Here is a 26,375-nt window from a genome sequence, read left to right as displayed (position 1 = left end):
GTTTTTTCATCCTTTTTACGCGCCGATGCGACGCCCGCCGATGCTGTCAAAATCGATGCGATTTCATAGCGGAATGATCACGAGCTTCTGTATCCTAATCCATTTATTTGTATTCCCGGTTGAACTGCTCTCGCCGCTTAAATCCTGATTTGGTGTTCTTTTTTTTATAAAAATGTTTCTAATTTCATGCATAATTCTCTCCGTATGTATCAATTCTTCATGTACTGCGTCGACATTTGTCGATTGTGATCCAAATCTTTATTTTAAATATCGATAAAAAATCCTATTTTAATTTAGAAGACAAAAATATAATCTATAAACGCGTGCAAAATAATTAGGAAATTTTTAAAGTTTCGACAAAACGTGTATAAAGTAAATTCGAATAAATTATTACGATATTCGACAAATGGATATTATAATAGATTTTTTAAGTAAAAATGTTTCTAATTTCATGCATAGATTCTCTCCGTATGTATCAATTCTTCATGTACTGCGTCGACATTTGTCGATTGTGATTCCAAATCTTTATTTTAAATATCGATAAAAAATCCTATTTTAATTTAGAAGACAAAAATATAATCTATAAACGCGTGCTAAATAATTAGGAAATTTTTAAAGTTTCGACAAAACGTGTATAAATAAATTCGAACAAATTATTACGATATTCGACAAATGGATATTATAATAGATCTTTTAAGTAAAAATGTTTCTAATTTCATGCATAATTTTCTCCGTATGTATCAATTCTTCATGTACTGCGTCGACATTTGTCGATTGTGATCCAAATCTTTATTTTAAATATCGATAAAAAATCCCATTTTAATTTAGAAGACAAAAATATAATCTATAAACGCGTGCAAAATAATTAGGAAATTTTTAAAGTTTCGACAAAGCGTGTATAAAGTAAATTCGAATAAATTATTACGATATTCGACAAATGGATATTATAATAGATTTTTTAAGTAAAAATGTTTCTAATTTCATGCATAGATTCTCTCCGTATGTATCAATTCTTCATGTACTGCGTCGACATTTGTCGATTGTGATCCAAATCTTTATTTTAAATATCGATAAAAAATCCTATTTTAATTTAGAAGACAAAAATATAATCTATAAACGCGTGCAAAATAATTAGGAAATTTTTAAAGTTTCGACAAAGCGTGTATAAAGTAAATTCGAATAAATTATTACGATATTCGACAAATGGATATTATAATAGATTTTTTTAATAAAAATGTTTCTAATTTCATGCATAATTCTCTCCGTATGTATCAATTCTTCATGTACTGCGTCGACATTTGTCGATTGTGATCCAAATCTTTATTTTAAATATCGATAAAAAATCCTATTTTAATTTAGAAGACAAAAATATAATCTATAAACGCGTGCAAAATAATTAGGAAATTTTTAAAGTTTCGACAAAGCGTGTATAAAGTAAATTCGAATAAATTATTACGATATTCGACAAATGGATATTATAATAGATTTTTTAAGTAAAAATGTTTCTAATTTCATGCATAGATTCTCTCCGTATGTATCAATTCTTCATGTACTGCGTCGACATTTGTCGATTGTGATCCAAATCTTTATTTTAAATATCGATAAAAAATCCTATTTTAATTTAGAAGACAAAAATATAATCTATAAACGCGTGCAAAATAATTAGGAAATTTTTAAAGTTTCGACAAAGCGTGTATAAAGTAAATTCGAATAAATTATTACGATATTCGACAAATGGATATTATAATAGATTTTTTAAGTAAAAATGTTTCTAATTTCATGCATAGATTCTCTCCGTATGTATCAATTCTTCATGTACTGCGTCGACATTTGTCGATTGTGATCCAAATCTTTATTTTAAATATCGATAAAAAATCCTATTTTAATTTAGAAGACAAAAATATAATCTATAAACGCGTGCAAAATAATTAGGAAATTTTTAAAGTTTCGACAAAACGCGTATAAAGTAAATTCGAATAAATTATTACGATATTCGACAAATGGATATTATAATAGATTTTTTAAGTAAAAATGTTTCTAATTTCATGCATAGATTCTCTCCGTATGTATCAATTCTTCATGTACTGCGTCGACATTTGTCGATTGTGATCCAAATCTTTATTTTAAATATCGATAAAAAATCCTATTTTAATTTAGAAGACAAAAATATAATCTATAAACGCGTGCAAAATAATTATGAAATTTTTAAAGTTTCGACAAAACGTGTATAAAGTAAATTCGAATAAATTATTATGATATTTGACAAATGGATATTATAATAGATTTTTTAAGTAAAAATGTTTCTAATTTCATGCACAAAAAAAATTCTCTCCGTATGTATCAATTTTTCATGTACTGTGTCAATATTTGTCGATTGTGATCCAAATCTTTATTTTAAATATCGATAAAAAATCCCATTTTAATTTAGAAGACAAAAATATAATCTATAAACGCGTGCAAAATAATTAGGAAATTTTTAAAGTTTCGACAAAACGTGTATAAAGTAAATTCGAATAAATTATTACGATATTCGACAAATGGATATTATAATAGATTTTTTTAATAAAAATGTTTCTAATTTCATGCATAATTCTCTCCGTATGTATCAATTCTTCATGTACTGCGTCGACATTTGTCGATTGTGATCCAAATCTTTATTTTAAATATCGATAAAAAATCCCATTTTAATTTAGAAGACAAACATATAATCTATAAACGCGTGCAAAATAATTAGGAAATTTTTAAAGTTTCGACAAAACGCGTATAAAGTAAATTCGAATAAATTATTACGATATTCGACAAATGGATATTATAATAGATTTTTTAAGTAAAAATGTTTCTAATTTCATGCATAGATTCTCTCCGTATGTATCAATTCTTCATGTACTGCGTCGACATTTGTCGATTGTGATCCAAATCTTTATTTTAAATATCGATAAAAAATCCTATTTTAATTTAGAAGACAAAAATATAATCTATAAACGCGTGCAAAATAATTAGGAAATTTTTAAAGTTTCGACAAAACGCGTATAAAGTAAATTCGAATAAATTATTACGATATTCGACAAATGGATATTATAATAGATTTTTTAAGTAAAAATGTTTCTAATTTCATGCATAGATTCTCTCCGTATGTATCAATTCTTCATGTACTGCGTCGACATTTGTCGATTGTGATCCAAATCTTTATTTTAAATATCGATAAAAAAATCCCATTTTAATTTAGAAGACAAAAATATAATCTATAACGCGTGCAAAATAATTAGGAAATTTTTAAAGTTTCGACAAAACGTGTATAAAGTAAATTCAAATAAATTATTACGATATTCGACAAATAGATATTATAATAGATTTTTTAAGTAAAAATGTTTCTAATTTCATGCATAAAAAAAATTCTCTCCGTATGTATCAATTCTTCATGTACTGTGTCGACATTGAAGCTGTTTAATCTTTTGTGATCCAAATCTTTATTTTAAATATCGATAAAAAAATCCCATTTTAATTTAGAAGACAAAAATATAATCTATAACGCGTGCAAAATAGCTGGGAAATTTTAAAAGTTTCAATAAATCATATGTATCAAGTAAATTGGAATAAATTATTACAGATATTCGAGGAATGGATATTTTAATAAAAAAATGTAATAAAAAAAAATGGTACTGATTGTCTTCCTGAAAAAAATATATATATCTCGGTTTCTAAATTTTCGGGGAAGAAATCTATTTAAATCTTGATATACAGATTCGAGAAAGGCTGCGCAAAATGTTTGCGTTCACTGCAGCGAAACATTATTTGCAGCTTCTCAATTTCGCGTGCGATGAGTTATAAAACAATTTTCGCGTAAGCTCCTCCATTCAGGTGGCCATACTGTGAACACCGTAACGGTGTTAACGAGTTTCAACCCCCGGGGTGGGAAGAGGGGAAGAGGTTGTGCATCAGAATTCCGGTGCTTTTCGGCTCAAATGAATCGGCCGCCATGGAAATTATTTTTTTCAATCGTTTAGCAAGTTTCAAAACGTATCGATTCTTGCTCCCTCGTGTCAATGGAGAAAAATAATTGTCGAGTTCGCGTTTGTCCGATCAGTAAATTTGCAAAATCCTGGCAATATAATCCTGCCATTTCTATATAGTCAAAAATTCGTAAAACGTTAACTTCCTTTCGAATTATACAAATATATGACTGCCATAAATATTAAGAAAAAAAAAAAAAAATTAACAGATAACATAATTTTCTCAATCTTGGTTTAATTCATTTTTCTCGATGCATGGTTTTATAAGCCGTTTAAAAATCCATTTCTATATTTACATTATATTTAAATATACATATAAAAGGCAATAAGAGTTAATTAAGTTCTGTTATTAATATTTATTTGTGGAAAAAAATTTAATTAGCTCTTATTGTCTTTTATATGTATATTAATTTTTAAAGAGCTGTTACAAATGATATTATATTTAAATTTTTCTTATATCACTTAAAAGACGCGTTCTCGTTTGTAGGGCATATTTTATCGCCTTGATTGCAAGTCAAGCAAGGCTGATCTGAAAAGTTGGAGCAGCGCTGAAGTTTGGACAGAAGAGAAAGAGAGGGAGAGAAATTGGGATGCGAGGGTGATATACATAGCAGACGACGAGAGTTGTATTGGATTTGAGGGTCCTGGGGCGGAGCTGTCTCTCTCTGGTCCGTACTAACGATTATAATTAAATCAACAGTCGCCGCCCTCGACTTCCATGGAGCGAACCTCCATTTCGGTCCGCGATGTTGTAGCATTTCTCTTAGCGTGGCCGACGTCCGGGTGCAAATAGAATTAAGTAAGAGGTGGCCGGGGCCGTGGATTAAACGAAGGGAAGAATGAGAGAAACTTCCGGCGTCTAACGTCAATAAGTTTCGGCGCCCGACATTCAGTTGCGCGAGATTAAAACGCGACCTTTCCAAGTATCTCTCGAGTAAATCACTGGCCCTTATTTTCCGTTGTGAAATCTTATTTATTTAACGCACCGATTAAAAATAAATTAAATATTAATTTTATTATAATTCAATTTTTTAATTTAATTTTACGTTATATATAATTTATAATAATGTATATTAATTATATATAATTTAATTTTGCATTTTATTGTATATTTATATATATAATAACACATTCAATTTTTTTAATTTAATTTTACATTATATATAATTTATAATAATGTATATTAATAATAATATATTTATAATATATAATTTATAATAATGTATATTAATTATATATAATTTAATTTTGCATTTATTGTATATTTATATATATAATAACATAATGACAATTTATATATATTGTTATAAATGATCTATTAAAATATCCATTTGTCGAATATCTGTAATAATTTGTTCGAATTTATTTTATACGTGTTTTTTCGAAACTTTAAAAATTTCTTAATTATTTTGCACGCGTTTATAGATTATATTTTTGTCTTCTAAATTAAAATGGGATTTTTTTATAATTATTAATATTTTATGCCTAATTTAATTTTACAGTAATATGAAGTATTAATTATAAATTAAGAGAGAAGTATGATAAGGAGAGACGATGATTAATAAATAATTTGTCGATAATTCATAGCAAAAATATCACAACCACTTTGGTGAATCAGCGATACTATATTCGCACGATGAAATAATTTCTACCGACGAAATGTTACCAGGTTAAGCCTGTTTCCACGAAGATAGACGTCCTAATGTATCATGGTATACGATAGTCGATTTAATCACAGAGCGTCCCGAAGGGCTCTGAGAATATAAGGTCAGAGTTTGGCATTTCGATGTAACGGGAGTAACTTTAGCTGTACTCAAAAATGCCAACTGGGGTTCTTTAATTAATGCGGACGGCGTAAAAGCGTAAATGTCAACCTTGTTCGCGCAAAGTGACGTAAATTAGGTCACCATTATTATTATTGATTTATCATATCATTTTAATCTTCGCAATTCTTATAAAATTTTTAACGTAATATACATATAATGATAAAGAAAAAGTTGGTCTCTTAAAAATGAAAAAATGCAGCTGATATCAATTAGTCTTTGATATTAATGAGAAAAATTAAATCGGAAAGAGTATTGAAAAAATGGACATTATATAATAAAGATTTATTCAACGAATTAAAAAAAATTCGTTCAATGTTTTGAAATTTATATAATTTTAATCTTTACAATTCTTATAAAATTTTTAACGTAATATAAATATAATGATAAAGAAAAAGTTGGTCTCTTAAAAATAAAAAAATGCAGCTGATATCAATTAGCCTTGATATTAATGAGAAAAATTAAATCGGAAAGAGTATTAAAAAAATGGACATTATATAATAAAGATTTATTCAACGAATTAAAAAAAATTCGTTCAATGTTTTGAAATTTATATAATTTTAATCTTTACAATTCTTATAAAATTTTTAACGTAATATAAATATAATGATAAAGAAAAAGTTGGTCTCTTAAAAATGAAAAAATGCAGCTGATATCAATTAGTCTTAATATTAATGAGAAAAATTAAATCGGAAAGAGTATTGAAAAAATGGACATTATATAATAAAGATTTATTCAATGAATTAAAAAAAATTCGTTCAATGTTTTGAAATTTATATAATTTTAATCTTTGCAATTCTTATAAAATTTTTAACGTAATATATATATAATGATAAAGAAAAAGTTGGTCTCTTAAAAATAAAAAAATGCAGCTGATGATATCAATTAGCCTTGATATTAATGAGAAAAATTAAATCGGAAAGAGTATTGAAAAAATGGACATTATATAATAAAGATTTATTCAATGAATTAAAAAAAATTCGCTCAATGTTTTGAAATTTATATAATTCATAATAAAATAGAATGTGACGTTTGTTTAATAAAGTAATTTTTTAGGGTTGTTTTTCATATTCCTTACGATTTTTCCGGGAAAGAGGAATTGCAAAAAAAAAAAAAAAAATCACAAAAGAGAAAGAAATTGTCACGTGCTGAGGAAGGGAAAAGAAGTAACGCGTATCTCTTCCGGAACCTATAATGACTCTCCTAGACGGTGGAGGCGCAATTAAAAGTTGCGGTCGAAACTAACTAAACCAGCCGTAGTTTGATTTAAACGTTTCCGACCCCCGTTACGTTCCTACGTGACGTTGCTTAATTGCATTTAAATGAATGGCGGATGAGATTTCCGTGAGATTCCATCTTCGTTGCTTTCGAAAGCCGGCCCGAAGGGAGTTGATCGACGCGATTCGGACTTTCAGTAATCACGATCGAGCAAAAGATCTTAATTGATCGGCGGTGATTTACTCTTGCCTTGCAAAGCGAGACTCCAGTTAAAATTACAGTAGAGAGAAGTATCGTTGCACCATAATGAATACGGAAGTACAGGATATCCACGTCTATTGTAGACTTGAAAAATAATTTAATCTGGTAGAACTTGCGCGATTGATGTTTACTAAATTTCGATTTAATCGAAAATTTAAGTCTTTTAATTATTAAATAGAGAGAGAGAAATTACAAAAAAATGATAATTTTTTATCGTAAAAATATCAATCTCGAGTTTATCGTGAAATTTATAATAGATGGAATATTTTGTAGTATAAAAATTGGAAACGAAAAGATCCGAGTTTCTAGTATCGAAAGAAGGGATAGCTTTGCAAAGTCTATACATATATTAAAAATTATAATTTCAATTTAGAAATAAAAATAAAAATTATAATTTTAATTTAAAAAATTGAACTAAAATCTGATTCGCTATGCACCTCAATGCAATCAATTTACTTAATATTAGTATCTAATTATACCTTTGCCTGAATGGTATAGAAATCAATTTAATCATCTTGGCAAAATCAACATATAAAAATCAATCGTTTAAAAATATTAGAAACTTTTAAATTATAATTTTTATTTAAATTATAAAATTTTACTTTTAATAAAAATTCAAGAGATAGACAAAAATGATACGAATATAATTTTCCACACATTTTTCCTAAAATAATTGCTCTCGAATTTGTCATGAAATATATAATAGATGGAACACGTTTGTACAAAAATTTTGAAACGAAATTCAAGTATTTGCTCTGGGGTTTGAGGATCGATTTTTATAATTAACGACAGCCTGGTGATCTAATTGTATCTGGACAAGAAGATCCGAGTTTCTAGTATCGAAAGAAGAAGAGCAAAGTCTGTACATACATATCACACAAACACAGCGATGACAGATTCACAGATGTTGCGAAAATGAAAATACCGTTCTCTTTTAGTTCCTCTCTCTCTCTCTCTCTCTCTCTCTCTCTCTCTTGGTCCAGCCAGCGGAGCGAGAAATAACTGCAAATAACGTTCGGGGATTACTCAGTTACCGCGATACACTTGTACTCCGGTACTCTCTGGGTTCTCTTCCATCGTGGGCCGTGGTGCAGTAACTGGGTTTCCACTTCCTATCTGATGTACAGTCGCTTACGCCTTTGTGACGAATATATCTCTCGTGTATGTACACGCTCGTCAGCCATGGCAGAGGGAGAAAGAGCAGGAGAGAGAGAGAGAGATTCCGGACAGAATACGTGTTCGTCCCACTCGACACGTTCACTGACAAGGGGGAATTGAAAAGCTGTCTGGCAATCCGGACGGCTTATCCCCATCGTCTCTCCTTTTCTCTCTCTCTCTCTCTCTCTTTCTCTCTCCCTTTCGCAGGTTACATTTCTACCCCCGCTTGCAAGCACTCCGGGAGAGAACGACCCTTTTGCTGGTCCCGTCTCGGTTTCTCTCTTTCTCTCTTGAGAGTGCACGACGACCGATTAACGTCTTCGAGTGCCGGTAAACTATACCATACTAGGGTTGCTTCGCCTAGTTATATTTTTTTAGGCGGATGAAAGATACGTTAGTCGGTTATATCCCGCTCGAGAGAGCAGTCCCCGGTATTAACCCTGTAATTCTAGCCGTACGAAAAGTACGGGGGAGATTTTTAATTGAGAGAGGCCTGTGCGCGAAAAGGGAACGAATCCCGAAAAAAGAGAGAAGGAGAGAAACAAACTGGGAAAAAATTCCTCTCCACTCTCGCGTTCGAGATTTTACTTTATTTTTATCTTCGTAACTAAATTTTTAAATTAAAATAACATCGCGCGCGCATCAAAAGAAACCTTGAGAGAGTTAAGTTTTTTTTTTTTTTTTTTTTTTTTTTCTCAACCCTGGACTCCCTCGAAGAACGGAGTAATAATGCAGCGATCATTACAGCGGATAATAACGCTTTTACGAATTACGAGTTAAACGTAAATTTAATTTCTCCCTCCCCGATTCTGAATTATACTTTCCACGCTGCTCTCTCTCTCTCTCTCTCTTTTCGATACACGCATGCGGAATCATTACGCGGCATTATCATATTTTACGTATATAGCAGTCGACGCGACAATTAACATCGAGGTCGTCGGTGAAATTTTCGACGGTGCTCGGGTTAATTATTCCGCGGCAATTTAGCCGGCGGTAACGAGCCGGCAATTGGGTGCCAGCCGGAATTATATTGTAACGACGTGTCCCGCCCCGGCCATTTACATCGTAACATCAGCGCAGCAATACGTAATACTACTCGACTCCGTCCCTAGAATTTGCTCTGCGGTCTGACTGCTCGTGCGCCGGTGTGCGGTGATACGATGGTCTCCCTCTGCTTCGTCATCAATCGCGATAATTATTGTGTCGGTAAATACTCCGTGAACGAAAACGAACCGGCGATCGGAGACGCGCGACACGATTAAATGAACGTTATTATTATGTGTGTATTTGGGGGGGCATTTGTTCCCTTCTTGGAATCGGTAAAAAAATTGAGCACTCGAAACACTGGAATTTACTTGCAATTTTATTTAATGTGAAAATATTGAAATAAAATAATTAAAAAATTAAGGAAGAATAAGAAGAAGAAATAATAGTATATTGTGTATCAAGTGCGGAAAATTGACAATTGGGCACGAGTGCGGGGGATGGCGGCGTGGGAAATCGGCCGCTTTCCGCACAGGAAACACGCACACAAAGTGCCACTTTGCCTGCACGTGTAATACAAAAAAATTTTAATCGTGCCCCTTCCTGGAAAAAATCCTGCGGAAAGTTGACAATTGGTCACGAGTGCGGGGGATGGCGGCGTGAGAAATCGGCCGCTTTCCGCACAGGAAACACGCACACAAAGTGTCACTTTGCCTGCACGTGTAATACAAAAAAATTTTAATCGTGCCCCTCCCTGGAAAAAATCCTGCGGACGCCGAAATACATATACATATGCATATATATATATATATATATATATATATATATATATATATACATATATGCGTGTGTTACGCCATGGTTTCTCCGACCAAACCAAACGCGTTCAACGCTTTCAATGCGGTAATGATTATGTTAACGACGGCCGACGTCAAAGGATCATCAAGCACGTTACTGCATCGATTCCAAAGGATTGCGAAGGTATACGTCAAATGTTCCCGGATGATGTATACCGATTTAACATATGAATCATAAGCTGTAATCGTGGATTTTAATTTAACGTCAAAATGTTTGAGAAATAGAACAAATCTAACTAAAAAAAGGCAAAAGGATTTATTAAATATTCAATATGACAGCTATATGTTTTAAGAAAATCTCGCGTAAAGTTTCCTTCAACTTAAGTGAATATCAAATTCTATTGATTAATTATTAAATGTGCACTTTGCAAAGTTAATTCCTACATATAATTATATAAATAATATAACATATATAATTATATAAATAATTGCACTTCTGTATAAAAAAATGTGTATAGTCAATCTGTTTTAAATAATACCATAATTATAGTCATTGACTAATAAATTATAGTCATCACTATTAATGCTATAGTCAGGCTGTTTTAAATAGTACTATAATTATAGTCATTGACTAATAAATTACAGTCAATGACTATTAATGCTATAGTCAATCTGTTTTAAATAATACTATAAGGAAGAAAAGATCGATTTTGTTAAACAGTCCGAAAATTCTCAAACGAAAAGAAACACCGGCGAATCAGGCTGCTTCTGGTCGGCCTAAATACGTTATTTCGTGTGTGCAGCAAACGATTTCTCTCGAAGGGAGGACTCGATTAAACGAGCGTGCGTCGGGTACGACGTTAATTCGATTAACTTTGCGGCACTTTGTTTGCCATCGGGTGTCGTGTTGCGGGAAAATATTTCGCTGGCTGGTTTACATTACAGGGGAGACGTCGCACGGTCACGCATCACGTATCGGAGGGGCCGCGGAGCTACTTTTCTTACAACGCAAACATACTCCGTTATTAAACCGCGTAGACGTGTACCTTTATTCATTCACCGATCGACTGAGCAAGAGTCACGCCGTAATAAATTGCTTCTCGGGGCCGAGAGAGTCGACGTTTTCGCTACAGAGACTAACGAAACTCTAGAAAAGAATAAAACAATTTATATCTGCCACTTGTACAATTTATTCGTATAAATATTGATGGATTTTAAGTCATTTCTGGTGATGGGGTATATTAAATTTTGGATTAAATTTTTTTTCATAGTTAATTGTTTCACATTATATCATGTCACATTTTAAGATCAGAAATTAAGTTTCTATATAGAAAGTTGTGTTTTAGCACTTGATAAGGGCCGAAACCCATGGCCGAAACGTCGTGAATATTAAATAAAGATTATTAAATAGCCAGAGTTGGTTGATTAAATTACTACCATTTTTAAATTTTTTTTGTCGATGAATTTAACATTTTCTAAGTGGTCGATGTATTTATGTCATCTTAGATTTTTATATCAAAAAGAGATTTTTATTTTTGAAATTTTCTTCATTTAGTTTTTATCTCAATTTCTTAGAATTTAATTAATATAGACATGTATTTGTTTTAAGAGTAAAGCTAATAAATTTACAGATTGCGCGTTATTCAAATTAGACTATAAATATTTGTCAGTATGATTTCGATAAGTTAGCCCTTTTTCCTTAAAAATATTTCCATTTTAATCTTAATATTCAATCAGCATCTAATTACTAACTGTCTGAATAATAGCAATCAATTTAATCAACTTGACAACATCAGAATATAAAAATCAATCGCTCAAAAAAATATTAGAAAATTTTAAATTATAATTTTAATTTAGAAATTAAAATTTAAAGTGAAATTATAATTTTAATTAAAAAATTTGAATTAGAATCTGTTTTGCTAATGCTTCAGTACAATCAATTTAGAGCGGATCATTATTGATCGAGCCTCGTTTAGCTTCGATACTTAATATGTACATATACTAGCTCTAATAATTACTATACATCCTTTTGAATGGTACAGAAATAAATTTAATCATCTTAATAAAATCAAAATATAAAAACCAATCGTTCAAAAATATTAGAAAATTTTAAATTATAATTTTAATTGAAAAATTATAATTAAATTTAGAAATTAAAATTAAAATTATAGTTTTAATTAAAAGATTTGAATTAGAATCTGATTCGCTAATGCGCTTCAATGCAATCAATTTAGAGAGGATCATTGTTGATTGAACCTCGTTTAGCTTCGATACTTAATATGTATACTAGCATCTAATTATAAGAAGTATAGAAATCAAATAAATATTTATCTTGACAAAATCAAAATATAAAAACCAATCGTTCAAAAATATTAGAAAACTTTAAGTTATAATTTTAATTAAGAAAATATAATTTTAATTTAGTTATTACAATTAAAATTGTAAATTATAATTTCAATTTAAAAATTTTAATTTTAATATATAAAAATTACAATAAAAATTGTAAATTATAATTAAAATTAAAAAATAATAATTTTAATTAGAATCTGATTCGCTAATGCGCTCCAACGCAATCAATTTAGAGCGAATCATTGTTTGTCAAGCCTCGTTTGCTCCGATATACTCGACGACGCGGGCCGCTCAAGGCGCGACAGCGCTACTTCGCGCGGCCACGTGCCTGTCAGCCGAAACTCACGTGCGATCACTTGCAGAGCGCCGCGGCGCAGCGTGGCGAGTCGATTATCGCCGGCCGATCGCAAACACTCGACGATAAGCGGGGCGAATCGTCGCCGCTGGAAATATGTCGTGCTCGTCTCGTACGTGTGCACGTACTCGGGCGAATCCTTCCCGTTCACGAAGACACATTCGCACGACAAACACAATCACGTTAGCGTGACAGCACGCGATCGACTGCTGCACGCGATGTCGGGTCTCTAGACGCAATCGCGGCGGAGCGCGCGATAAAGTTCAAAGATTCGCAGTCTCTCTCGATTTTTCCAATCGCTATTTCGCTGCTTCATTTAATCTCGTGGACGATAAAATTTGTCAAAAACTCACCGTTTCCCGGGGAGGACTCCAGCACTGCGGCGACGTACTCCGTCCGCTGTGGCTGCTCATGGCGGAATTCGAGGCCGAGTGAAGATTCTGAAGGCTCGCGTTTAGAGGCGTCACCGGGTCGTCCTCCGTCGTCTCGATGTCGACCTCGTCGTCGGAGTTCTCCTCCTTCTGGCTGACGTCCGAAGGCCGTTCCGGGATCACCGCCGGCTCGACGATGGGCGGTCCGCGAATCACCGGACGGAACGCGGACTGATGTAAAGTTGGATTGACGGTCGGGATCAAAGGTTCCGTGGGGCTGGAGCCGCTTATGGGAGGCGGTAGCGGCCCTGCAAACCGATCGTATGTCGCTTAATTAGGATTCGAGATCATTACGCGAGATTTGAATAAATGGAGATTAACTAGACTCAACGACTAGTCGTTTATAATTATAATTTTAATATAGCTCTGTATATTTAAATGAAAAGCGTGATTAATTATTTTATGTCTGACGAATTAATAATCATAAATAAATAACATTGTTCAACAACAAAAAATTAACTGGAACGAGACTAGTTTCTTATAGTTTTTTAGATGCTGATTGGGAATCTGGTTTCCAAATGATTCCGTCACGTTAATTTTGAGAAATTTTCAATTAAAGTTGCAAGAAGAGCTTTTTTTCATGAACTTTGTTATGTTATAGCTACGCTGAAAAAATAAAAACTTATTAAATTCGAATAAATATTTATTTCAATACTGCCGAATAAATCATTCATTTGAAACTAATAATATTGATTTGATGTGAACAATATTTATTCGAAATAAGAAAATTGTTTCCAAAACAGATAAATATTTATTTATATCTTATTAATCATAAGCGACACCAAAAATTCCTTTCGAGGATTAAAACTTCTAACAATATACTTTATTTTGATTGTAATACAACTTTTTTAGTACGTCACAAATTAGCTTTTTTGTAACGTGATGAAGCACACTAAAAAAATCCATGCACTTTTACATGGAAAATCCTTGTTTAAAGCAGGAAAAGTTACTTAATTATCACTGTAATTTTTTTTCTATTTTTTAAAAGTAGAAATACATATAATGTAAAATATAAGTAAAATTATTATTAAGCAAAAATCACTAGTAATTTTAAACTTAGTGTTTTCACTTTATTAGAATTTTATTTTGTAAGCATTATTCATTTCATTTATAATATTATTTTACAGCATTTATATATTACTAGCATTTCGTAATTCCATGTTCAGTAGAATATTTTCAATCCTGAAAATGTATTTCATACAAAACTACATATAATCTATAATCTTCTACATAGATAGCAATATTGCATGATTATATACCGAGTAAGAAGAAAAAAAAATCCGTAATCATGTCACATAAATATTTTATTCAGTGCAATTTGTAAACCGGATTCGTAAACGATTAGTCTCTCGTTCGAAAAGTAATTTTTTAATAATAATTATCGAATAAATGTCTTACCGGGAAACAGGACGGGACTCCGCTTGGTCAACCAGGGCAGAGCGTAGGGCGGAAAGGCGAAAGGGCCGGGTGTCTTGGCCGCGGCCACCGCCGCCGCCTGCTGATGCTGATGCCAGACGTAGTCCATGACAAGGCTGCGCGACAGCGGCAAGGGTAGTTCCGGGAACGGCGGCACACGGGGATGCGCCGGGGTGGGCACCAGGGCGGGAATCTGGGCGACCGTGTTCGGCGACGATCTGGGCTGCTTCGCCGGGCTCGGCGATTCCCGGCTGCCGTTCGAGTTGCCGAGCAGACGCTTCCTGGTGCCGCCGTTGAACATCGCCTTCACGTCCTCCCAGGCGTGGACTATCTCGTCCGGCTGGGTGCCGGACAGCTTCATGTGACGGCGCCACGAGTTGAAGTTGGCCGCGTCCGGCTGGACGTATTTGTCGGACGGGCCGATCCGGTGCGAGTGGAAGATGAACTTGTTCGGGGAGAAGAAGAGGCCGCAGTACGCGCACTTGATGCACTTGGCGCGCGAGCTGTTGTAACGGGCCGGCAAAAACGCCCCACGACAGCCCCAGGCGCACTCGTGGTGGACGGAGAACGCGAAGTCCTCGGGCAATCTGTGCGGGATCACCCTCGAATTTTTATATCATATTATATTTATATAATATTATATTTAATATAATATTTCATATAACTATACAATATATAATATATTATATAATATATAATTATATTTATATAATATTAAATATATTTACATAATATTATATTTACCTCTCCTCTTATCCTCTCCTTCTCTCCTCTCTCCTCCTCTTTCTCTCCTCTTCTCTTTCCTCTCCTCTCCCTCTCCTTCTCTCCTCTCCCTGTCTCTCCTCTCCTCCCTCCTCCTCTTTCTCTCCTCTTCTCTTTCCTCTCCTCTTTCCTCTCCCTCTCCCCTCTCTCCTATCTTCTCTCCTCTCTCCTTCTCTTTCTCTCCTCTTCCCTCTCTTTCCCTCCTCTTCTCTTTCCTCTCCTCTTCCTCTCCTTCTCTCCTCTCTCTCCTCTCCTCTCTCCTCCTCTTTCTCTCCTCTTCTCTTTCCTCTCCTATCCCTCTCCTTCTCTCTTCTCCTCTCTCTCCTCTCCTCTCTCCTCCTCTTTCTCTCCTCTTCTCTTTCCTCTCCTCTCCCTCTCCTTCTCTCCTCTCTCTCCTCTCCTCTCTCCTCCTCTTTCTCTCCTCTTCTCTTTCCTCTCCCTCTCCCTCTCCTTCTCTCCTGGGGCCCCAATGCCCACTCCGCTCCCTTTCGAATGAATTCCAACTCTTGAGTAGGGAACAATGTTTTGTAAAATATTTTCAGGGCTACAATAATTGCGAGCGTCATCCCCCACTGACCTAGGCGGTGCGTTGTCGCCCAGGAAGGACTTGCAGAGACGTTCCGCTTCTCTACGTGTGATCATGCCGCATCTACGAGATGACACCGGCATCGCGCCGGCACGACGAAGTATCTCCAGCTGCACCGGAGTGCACTGCACGCAGGTGATGCCCAACGCTACTCGGCGATTGTGGATCTCGTTGTAGCTGAATTGTTTCAGCAGGGTGTTGCTGATCTGCGCGAGGCACAGCCTCTCCTGGCCCTCGATCACCAGCGACACGATGTGGATCCCGTAAAGCGACACGGTACCCACCTGCAACTCCTACATGGTTTAGCTGTACCACGATGCCCCTCAGAATCGAGCATCGCTGTGCCAATTTCATCTCTTACTCGTTTATTTATTTATCTGTCACTATTTTTCGCAGATCTCACGTGATTCACGAAATTGTTCTAATAATTATAGTCGAGTCGATGCGTAATTGGGATATATATATATATATATATATATATATATATATATGTATAATAATATATTTATATATAGTATTATATTTAATATAATATTTAATATAAATATAATTATATGTATAATAGATAATATATTATATAATATATAATTATATTTATATAATATATTATATGTCTCGCGAAGATACTTGTGCAGCAAAAACTCCCTCTAAATATACTAATGATATTAATTTACATAATTTTATTTAGTTAAGTTAGAGTTTTTCAAAAACTTTATACTGTTCGTAAATATTTTTTTTGGCTCAAGTTTATATTATTTTTAAAATTTAATTAATTAATTTCGAGATTTTGTTTTGTCTTTGCGAGCTCTGCGTTTACCTGATTCTGTTTTGGATGGGATTGCGGTTGAGGTGATTGTGCCGATTTCTGTGAAGAAGTCAGCGGCGGCATCGACAGCACTGCCGGCCCATCCATTCTTAAAAAAAGATTATTAATACCGAATTAATGGGAAAATATATGAATAAAAAGATTTACAATATTCTTGTTTGCTTTAATATTCACAAATATCTAATTTAAATTACATCAAAATACACAAATTGACATTAGAAGAAATCTACATATAAAAAAATAGTAGTATTTATATTTATTAACTATATTTATAAAAATTTATTATAAATATATAATATATTAATTTTTTTGAAAATTCTGAAAATATGGTGATTAATAAAATATTCATTTAAACAGAAAATTTGGCAATTATATTATGTCACTCTAATAAATATAAATTTTGTTTAAAAATGACATGTTCTGCGACCTCCACTTCCCGATGCATTTAAAAGTCATTTAAAAGTCATCGCCACCCTTGTGTCATTTCTATCATTGGCCCAAAACAAAATTGATTGTTTTAACAACGTTTCGAAAATTGTTCGTAATTTTGTCCCGTCTATATCGCGTTATTCGAATTCCCGAGCCTATTCGACCTAATAGGGAAAATGCATCACCGATGCGACGCGGCAATAATTCGCCTCTCGACGTGGTTTTTATCATCATCGACGAGATTGATTATAATCTCTGATGTTTTACGGCCGCGCTAATAAATTCCGCGTTTCCCGCTCGCGCGCAGGATTAAAAAAAAGCGTTCTCCTCCGGCTCCCACTCGTATCTCTCTCTGTTTCACCCTCTCGTTGTAATTATATTTATTACACTTTATCGATCAGCATTCTCTTTTGCTCCCTCTCTCTCTTTTCCTCCCTTTCTATATATATATATATTTCGATGTGCCGCCGCGTCCGGTGGATGCATTCAGCTCAATTAAATCGCGGGCCCTTCTCGTTTTTGCTCTGTCCCGATCGCCGACCAATTAAATCGCGAACGATAACGCGACTTTTCATAACGTAAGCGATAACGCGCGCGCTGCTGCTCTCAGACCTCCATTTATATTCGATCTTTTTTGACAAAAAGATAAAGGTCTGACTCTCTCTCTTTTTTCCCCGGTGATATTTTTACAAAAGCGAATATATGGAAGCAATGATCAAATTGAAAGCTGGATTATATATTGGCTAATTTTACAAATCTATCTTTGCGCCAATGTTTCACGATTAATCCCAATTTTAAAAACCTATAAATAAATTATTAATTGCCTCGTCGATTGTAGAGCGACGAAACACATTTCGGTTGATTATTTATTTCAATCGCGTACTCGTATATTTCGTAGATATATTATTTTGTATTACACGTGCAGGCAAAGTGGCACTTTGCGTGCGTGTTTTCTGTGCGGAAAGCGGCCGATTTCCCACGTCGCAAGATGGCGGCGTGCGATCGGCCATCTCGCGCACAAAAAACGCGCACAAAGCCACTTTGCTTGCACTTGTAATACAAAATAGTATGTGTATCACGTGCGGATTGACAATTGTTCACTCGTGTTGAGTGGTCGCACTCGCCAATTGTCAACTTTCCGCACTTGATACACAATATACTATTTTCGGATGCCATATATATATATATATTTATCATTTTGATACACTTGATTGAGATTTGCTGGATATCCTATATCGATGCCAAATTAATCGGAGGCGAAGCGTTGCACTCGCGATTGGGAAAAACACGCGTGCCGATTAAAAGGTGTGATTAAATTTGTCGCTCGAAAGGCCTTCCTTAATTATCGGACGGTAATTAAGCGAATCCAAAGACCCGCTGAAATTAAACTCGCGCGATCAAAGCGCTGGTCGCCGTATTCTCTCTCTCTCTCTCTCTTTCTCGAATCGCGGAATAGAATTAAGGACGATTAAATCCCTTTTCTCTCGCTTAACCTTCTTTCCGGCTTCTTTCCGTAATCGGTAATTGGTTGATTCGTTAATCGCGCCGAGAAAAATAATGTTACTGCGCTGATCTCTCAATGTAGGAAGAATTGAAAGGTATCGAGAAGAATTTTTTAAAATTATAAATTTGTTCGTTTGAAGAAAAAAAGAATTTTTCTTTGTACTTCATAATTACGTCTTTTCAATCAACGTGACGATGCCTGATTGAATACCGCATTCGCGCCAGGCATGAAGAGGCTTTACGAGGAAATAATTTAGTAGCGAACCGTCAATCTCTCGACACGTCTCCGTATTTTTTTTTTTTTTTTTTTTTTTTTTTTTTCATGAATCAAAGTGGCAAGGAATTCGCGAAGAGAGAGGAATACGAGAGCGAGAAGCCTTTCTCAATGAGAACGATTCGCCAAGTTACATGGAGCAGACTTCCTTTCGCGAGGATCGTCGGATAAGGAAGAAGAAAAAAAGAAGACGTAATGCTAAAGGCGAAAATGAGAGTCGGCTCCGCGAATCGGGTTCTTTATCCTCTTAGCGGAAACGAAGAGATCGAAAAATTTCAAGTATCTGTAATAAGTGACTGAAGGTTTCTTCGTTAGTTTAAGTTAGAACACGACAAGGATTTTCGAGAAACGTTTTTTTTTTTTCAAAGACGAATTTTGTAATAAATTTATCCTCAAATAGATAAAAAAGATTGCACGCACTTTTAGAGACAAGAAATGGAACAAAAGTATGTGTATGAGGCATGTAATAATAATGACTTAAAGATGAGACATTAAATAATTTTATTACAATTGCTAATATCGACAATCAGGAAAATTTTTGAAACTTCTGACTCGGGTATATTTTTATTCAATTTATATATTCATATTTTTTATTGCTATTTATTAATTAATATTTTAATTAACAGGTTCCAGTTTGGAGGAAATTATTTTTGTATAAAGAAAAGATTGATTTTAATTATTTACAGCTGCTCAAATATTTATTGTAGATGCATCCTGTTGCCCGATCAATTTTGTTCGTCTTGTCGGAAATTTTATTACAATTGCTAATATCGATAATCAGGAAAATTTTTGAAACTTCTGACTTGGATATATTTTTATTTCAAATTTATCCTCAAATAGATAAAAAAAATTGCACGCACTTCTAGAGACAAGAAATGGAACAAAAGTATGTGTATGAGGCATGTAATAATAATGACTTAAAGATGAGACATTAAATACTCTTGAATATTTGAGAAAGAATTCGTGAACGCGGAATTATTGCAAAAGCAATTCTCGCGGTGTGGCAAGAGATTTTTCATGAAAAAAAAGTCGACGTAGAGCAAGAGTGGATGCGGACGCGCGATAAATAAATCAGTGGAAGAGAATCCCCGGCATATCTCTCTATCGAATAACGCACCGCGAAATTCCGGTCGTTCCACAATATATATATATATATATATATATACAGTTCTACATAACCGAGTCAATAACATAATGCACACATAAGACAAGAGAGACGGGAAAAAGAGAGGCGGAAAGAGCGAAAAAGTCGGGAAGGTCGAGAGAGAGGCTGCATCGCGGAACACAGGTACGCGTCGATTAGGAAGAGAGATCAAAACGGTCGGCGAGGGAAGGGGGTTGGGGCCAACCCCCGGTGTTGATTTTAATTGAAAACGCCTCCGCGTGGAGAGAAGAGAAGGTAGCGCGCGCACACATTTCTATATATATATATATACGTATACACACGAACACACAGACACCGATGCAACAACCTCCCCGACGTCCGGAGGCAGCGCCAGCGCAAACATCCCCGGGGAGCCGTGGTACGAGGGGGTAATTCAATTTGACACCCCCACCCACGCTTAAACAAGGCAGCACCCATCCGAGAGCGTCCTCTCCCTCCCTTTCTCTCTCTCTCTTATCAGTTTCTCTTCCTCCTGCGCCGCCGTTGGCTCTCGTAGCGTGCAAATTAAATTCTCATCCACCGTGAAACAATGTCGGTACCCGACCCGGAACAACCCTCTCTCCCGTCCATCGCGAGTTTCAAGCCCCCGCTTCCTCTTCCCGCGCTTCGACGAACCTCGCGGATTCCGACGTTGGTTAGCGGTCGGACGGATCGGACTCGAATCGACCGCATTAATTACTAGCTACTTACAATTATAGCGCAGACCGAATAGAACGAACGCTCGATCGCGATAGCGCAAGCTCGCGCGTCGACTTGGCGAACGGTGATCAACTGTCGAGCGCGCCAGGAGTCACGTGACGCTCCGAGAAGAGTCGCGAGATACGTTCGTTGTAATTTATGATGATTATATGTTTAACCCTTTTAGCTCTCATTAAGGTAGTATTGATACAATATTTTAATGGATGAAATAGAATGACACATTTGCAGGGAATTTGATAAATGTGGAATTGTCAGGGAAAAAAGTGAGGAAATTTTACTATTTATCTGGATTTTTTCACATTCTACATTTGTTTCCATAATTTGACATTTTTTATTAGATAAATCTAAACTTTTCCTCGACTCCCAGCACGCTAATTTTCTGTGTTGTTAAAAATCGATTCGTTAATTTAGTGACATGTTTGTTTCGATTATCAGTACATAATGCAGATTGTATAATTGATTTAAATGATTTAACATTTAATTGATTTATCATATAGATAGGTATATGCAAATTATATATTTGGAAAAAATAATACTAAAAGGGAAAAAATTAATTTCTGGTTTTGGAAAATCTGAAAAAATCGGGGCATTCATTTGGATGTGGACGATGACAGTTAAATATACTTTAATTTAACGAGAATTTTCAATCTAATTTTACATTTAATAATAAAGCTTCATTGTTAGAGATTCAGATGGGTTTTCGAAATTTGCCGAGATAATTTCGAATTAATTTCAAATGTACTTTATAAAGAGCTTCTAACGCTCTGTTCTGTTTTAACGACTAACCAAATAATCAATGCTTTTCCACGATTAAAAAAACAAACCAAATTTTTTATTTAATTATTTCAACAGATTTCAACTTTGTTTCTATATATGCACTTTAATCGTGGAAAAGCACTTATTATTTTATTGGCTGCAGGAAAATGATCGGGTAAGAAAATTTGACGATTAAAAATTAATCGTCAAGATATACCGTAATCCCTCCCGATGATCATTGCCGTAATCATCAAGATCCGACAGAGTTCAGAAATATCCCTGCGAGATTATTATATAGGACTGCGTCGGAGATTGCGCGCGCGAGACAGATGGATAAATCGGGGGTAGGAAAGAGAGGAGGGGGCAGGAGGGGAACGAGAAGTCGCTCTCTCAGGATTACGTACCCGCGGGCTCGCGGATTATTTAAATGCAAACACAATGTTGTACCGGGGCCGTATTGTTCCCCTCTCGGTTATTTTACAATTCAATCTGCGATCCCGGGTTCTCTCTCTCTCTCTCTCTCTCTTCGCCAACGCGACGCAGCCGGGGAGATTCATTGTAACATTGTTAAATCTCCGTCCTTCCATCAGGACTATCTCTCTTGTCCCTCTCTCTTTCGCTTCCTTTCGATTCAACTTCTTCATTTCGCGTCAGAAAACATCAGGTTCCTCTCTCTCTCTCTTTCTTCCGGTAATTGTACGCGTCTCGCAAATTCCTCGCATAATTTATGAGCGGCTTTCTCTCCCCTCGATGCTAACTCGTCAGCGGAGATGTAAATCGGAAACGGCAGGTGTGTAATCCCGCCGGACAACAAAGCGCGAAAGCGCGATGTAATCAGTATTAATACGTCGATGTCATCCGCGTCGCCCAGTATTTGATTGCGCTTGATACCCGCAATTAATCCTCGTCGATCTGTCCTCGTCGAGTTTAATTTCGATTCTCGATTAGACCGATTATATACGCGAAAATCAATCTCGTAATCCATTATCTCCCTCAAACTATATTTCTACCTATTTTCTCGAAATTGTCTAAATTAATCGACAAATCCTCCGATATTTACACAATGTAATATCAAACTTACAATTTTATATATATATATATATATATATTTATTTTATACATATATTTATATATTTATTTTATATTATATATTTATTTTATACATTATATATTCATTTTAATATACAAATACTGAAATATTTTAATATACATATATATTAAAAAAAATACTGATATATATATATTAAAAAAAATACTGATGGTGGTGGAATTTATTTTTTTAATATACAATATTAAATTTTTTAATATACATATATATTAAAAAAAAAAATACTGAATATATTTGAAATATATATATTTAAAAAAAATACTGATATATATATATATATTAAAAAAAATACTGAATATATTTGAAATATATATATATATATATTTAAAAAAATACTGATATATATATATATATATAAAAAAAAAATACTGATGGTGGTGGAAGTCCCATTTGCTTTTATATTAATTTATATACAACATCGTTAATTCTTAATGCTTCTCTCGCAGCGAAGTATATCGGCTTTGTCAAGTAGCGCACGTTAATCCTTTGGTCTTTGTATCTGTACAGCGCGTTAAAATGTTATCATCTAGAGTGGCATCAGAGGCAAACATAACAGCCGTGGGTTGCTATCGGAGTCTGTCAAGAGGATCAGGAGATTAAATATGCCATTCGGATAATAATTTTAATAACCGGAATGTGCTTTCTCTCTCTCTCTCTCTCTCTTTTCCCCCGATAAGTATTCAGCTGATCCTGGGAGTCCTTTTACTTCATACGATATATTTTTACAATTGCAATTTATACGCCGAGTTGTATTCCTGGTATAAAAAGGAGAACGAAAATCGCGTTTGTATTTCACGATTCGAAGATTACGCGAATGTTAAGTCGGCATTATTTCCCGTATTATATGTAACTTTGCAGGTTTTATTGTTAAAAATAATAACCACGGGAAGATGTTAAGAAATTAAGTTGGCGGAATAAACATAGAAGGTTCTTAGGGAAATTAATTATATCTTGTTGGAAACTTCTCAAAAAAATTTTTCATTTCTAATATTTATAAGATTAGCTAAGAAGATTTAGTTTGATGTTTTCAGGAAAGGAAACGAGAAGCTATAAAAAGATACTTATAAAAAGACGTAGCCACTTAAGAGAAATCTTTTCATTACAATTCATTGTTAAATCCCCTTAAAACTTAGAGACATATCTTGCGACTTTTCAACGTTTCTTGCTTAAGAAAAACTAAGTCTGTCCAGAAACAAGCCATAAATCGCGCGCGTGTAGTCAACCAAAAAATTAGGCGAGACACGTATCGAACAAATCCGGAAACTTTGAGAAACTCGTCGACTACACCTGAGTCCAAATATAAATCATTGTCGCGTTTATTAATTCAATCGAAACACCATCAGCATTAAAAATCAACAAAAACATTTCCTATACCATTAATTATTCCAAGTTCTGCGTTGAAGAAAAAATGTATTGAATTCGAATAAGTATTTATTTCAATACTGCAACATTGATTTGACGTGAAAAGTATTTATTAGTTTCAAATAAATGATTTATTAGGAACTATTGAAATAAATATTAATTTAGTCATGTATCATTTTCAGTATGTAAATTCCCATTTTATAGGTATTTCCTATTTGTCCTCAAAATCTGCTTGCAACGAATGGCTTTGCAAGTTTCTTTAACATTATGTACATAACGAAAGGATTATACCAATGAAACTTATAATCCGCGAACTCGCGTTTAACGATAAATGTATCATGTGAAAAAACATACGGCGAAATACCTAATTAATATCTACTAGTTAAGACAGCTCTCTCGCAGTCTACGTTAATAGTTAAATTTACAATCAAACGATTTCATTTGATTTAATTTTTTCTTTTTAATCGGAACGAAATAAAACTGCTCCTTTGTAGGAGAGGCAAATCAGCAGCGGCTAATCCCAAGCACAAACAGTTTATGGCGTTTGTTCGCTCGGCACTCCGACGACCCCACGAATTCTCGCGGGACCAGTTTGCTCGGGACCCGTGAATCGACTATCAATCTATTTAGCAATGTCCGAAGGGGGCTCTCTTTACGACACTGATTCCCTTCGAAGGCTCGGCGAGAGTCGTTAGAATTATTCTCGAACTTCAATGCGTCGTCTATGCTTCGACACAACAGCGATTGGAATCTTAAATAAGTAATCTGGGTTTTTTAATTGCGTGTTTTTCTTACATTTTATTCGCACATTTGAAAGATGAAGTGATGATTTGTTTATAATTAAAATAGAAGAAAAAAGGGGATGTAGGTAAAATATAATTAAAAGTATAGAAAAGAACTTACAATATATAGAAAACACATGATACAAAAATATAATTGAGATTCCTACAAAATGCAGAAGTCGATGCCTACCTGAAGGTGCAGTACAGACGTCAACAGTCGGAAATGACGACTGTTCCGCGATTAGAGTTTCGTCAGGCGATGATCAGATCGATTTTCCTCTCCAAGAACTTCCTCCACGGGCTTCTTCGAAGATTACTTTGAAATATGACGGACACTCTTCTTCTCGGTTACATCAAGGATTCGTCAATTGTGACAAAGCGAAGCCTCGTCTCCTCCAGCTTCATTTCTGTTCTTCTACCACAAAAACAAGGAGTCGCTTCTTCCAAGGGCTCGAAACTACCTTAATTACGATACGACGATTAAACCTCCGCGCCCCGACGGGGCAATACTTGTTTCGTATCGCCGTGACCGACTACGGGACGCGTCCAGAGACAGGTTTACTCAGCCGTCCGCCGCGCACAGGGTGCGTGTCACCCTCTTTTTCTCCGAGCGAGAACGCTAAATCGGGCCTCGGACTCGGCGAGGAACCGCCCCCGAGTGTTCCACCCCCGTGACAACCAACCCCATGCCGACGAAGGCGGAGCCTCCTGGCTCTCTCCGGGGGTGGCTCACCTCAGGGGTAACTACAAACACGTACTTACCGAACGTTATTATTATACCCGCACTCGACCCACGCGCGCGCGCGCGCGCGCGCGTATGCTCGGACTTATGACAGGCTACGGCGGAGTGTGTTTTGGTCTTACGCGTGTGGAGCGAGGACAAAGTTCGCTGAAAATTTCTCACATTCAGATTTTTCAAACTTCTGATCCGGGTAGATTCTTATTCAATTTATATATTCATATTTTTCACTGATATTTATTAATTAATGTTTTAACAAGTTCCAGTTTGGAGGAAATTATTTTTGTATAAAGAAAAGATTGACTTTAATTATTTGCAACTGCTCAAATATTTATTGTAGATGCATCCTGTTGCCCAATCAATTTTTTTTGTCTTGTCGGAAATTTTATTACAATTGCTAATATCGACAATAAGGAAAATTTTTGAAACTTCTGACTTGGGTATATTTTTATTCAATTTATAGATTCATATTTTTCATTGATATTTATTAATGAATATTTTAACAGGTTCCAGTTTGGAGGAAATTATTTTTGTATAAAGAAAAGATTGACTTTAATTATTCGCAGCTGCTCAAATATTTAT

General features: G+C 34.7%; 1 protein-coding gene across 1 annotated transcript in view; it reads right to left on the bottom strand.

The window, feature by feature from the left end:
* Positions 1-25,631, bottom strand: part of fuss (SKI family transcriptional corepressor fussel) — a 49,447-nt gene extending 23,816 nt beyond the window's left edge. Inside the window, exons 1-5 of the mRNA XM_085485501.1 lie at positions 25,245-25,631; positions 16,968-17,064; positions 16,142-16,434; positions 14,785-15,389; positions 13,309-13,634 (exon numbers count right to left, since the gene is read on the bottom strand). Coding sequence (XP_085341627.1) covers positions 13,309-13,634; positions 14,785-15,389; positions 16,142-16,434; positions 16,968-17,063 — 1,320 coding nt within the window. The 5' untranslated portion in view covers position 17,064; positions 25,245-25,631. The remainder of the gene's footprint in view (positions 1-13,308; positions 13,635-14,784; positions 15,390-16,141; positions 16,435-16,967; positions 17,065-25,244) is intronic.
* Between the last annotated feature and the right edge of the window lie 744 nt (positions 25,632-26,375).

This window comes from Nylanderia fulva, unplaced genomic scaffold, assembly GCF_048542155.1.
Source record: "Nylanderia fulva isolate GAGA-0341 unplaced genomic scaffold, ASM4854215v1 Scaffold37, whole genome shotgun sequence".
In the NCBI taxonomy this organism is placed as follows: domain Eukaryota; kingdom Metazoa; phylum Arthropoda; class Insecta; order Hymenoptera; family Formicidae; genus Nylanderia; species Nylanderia fulva.
This window is presented reverse-complemented; position numbering and strand designations above follow the sequence as displayed.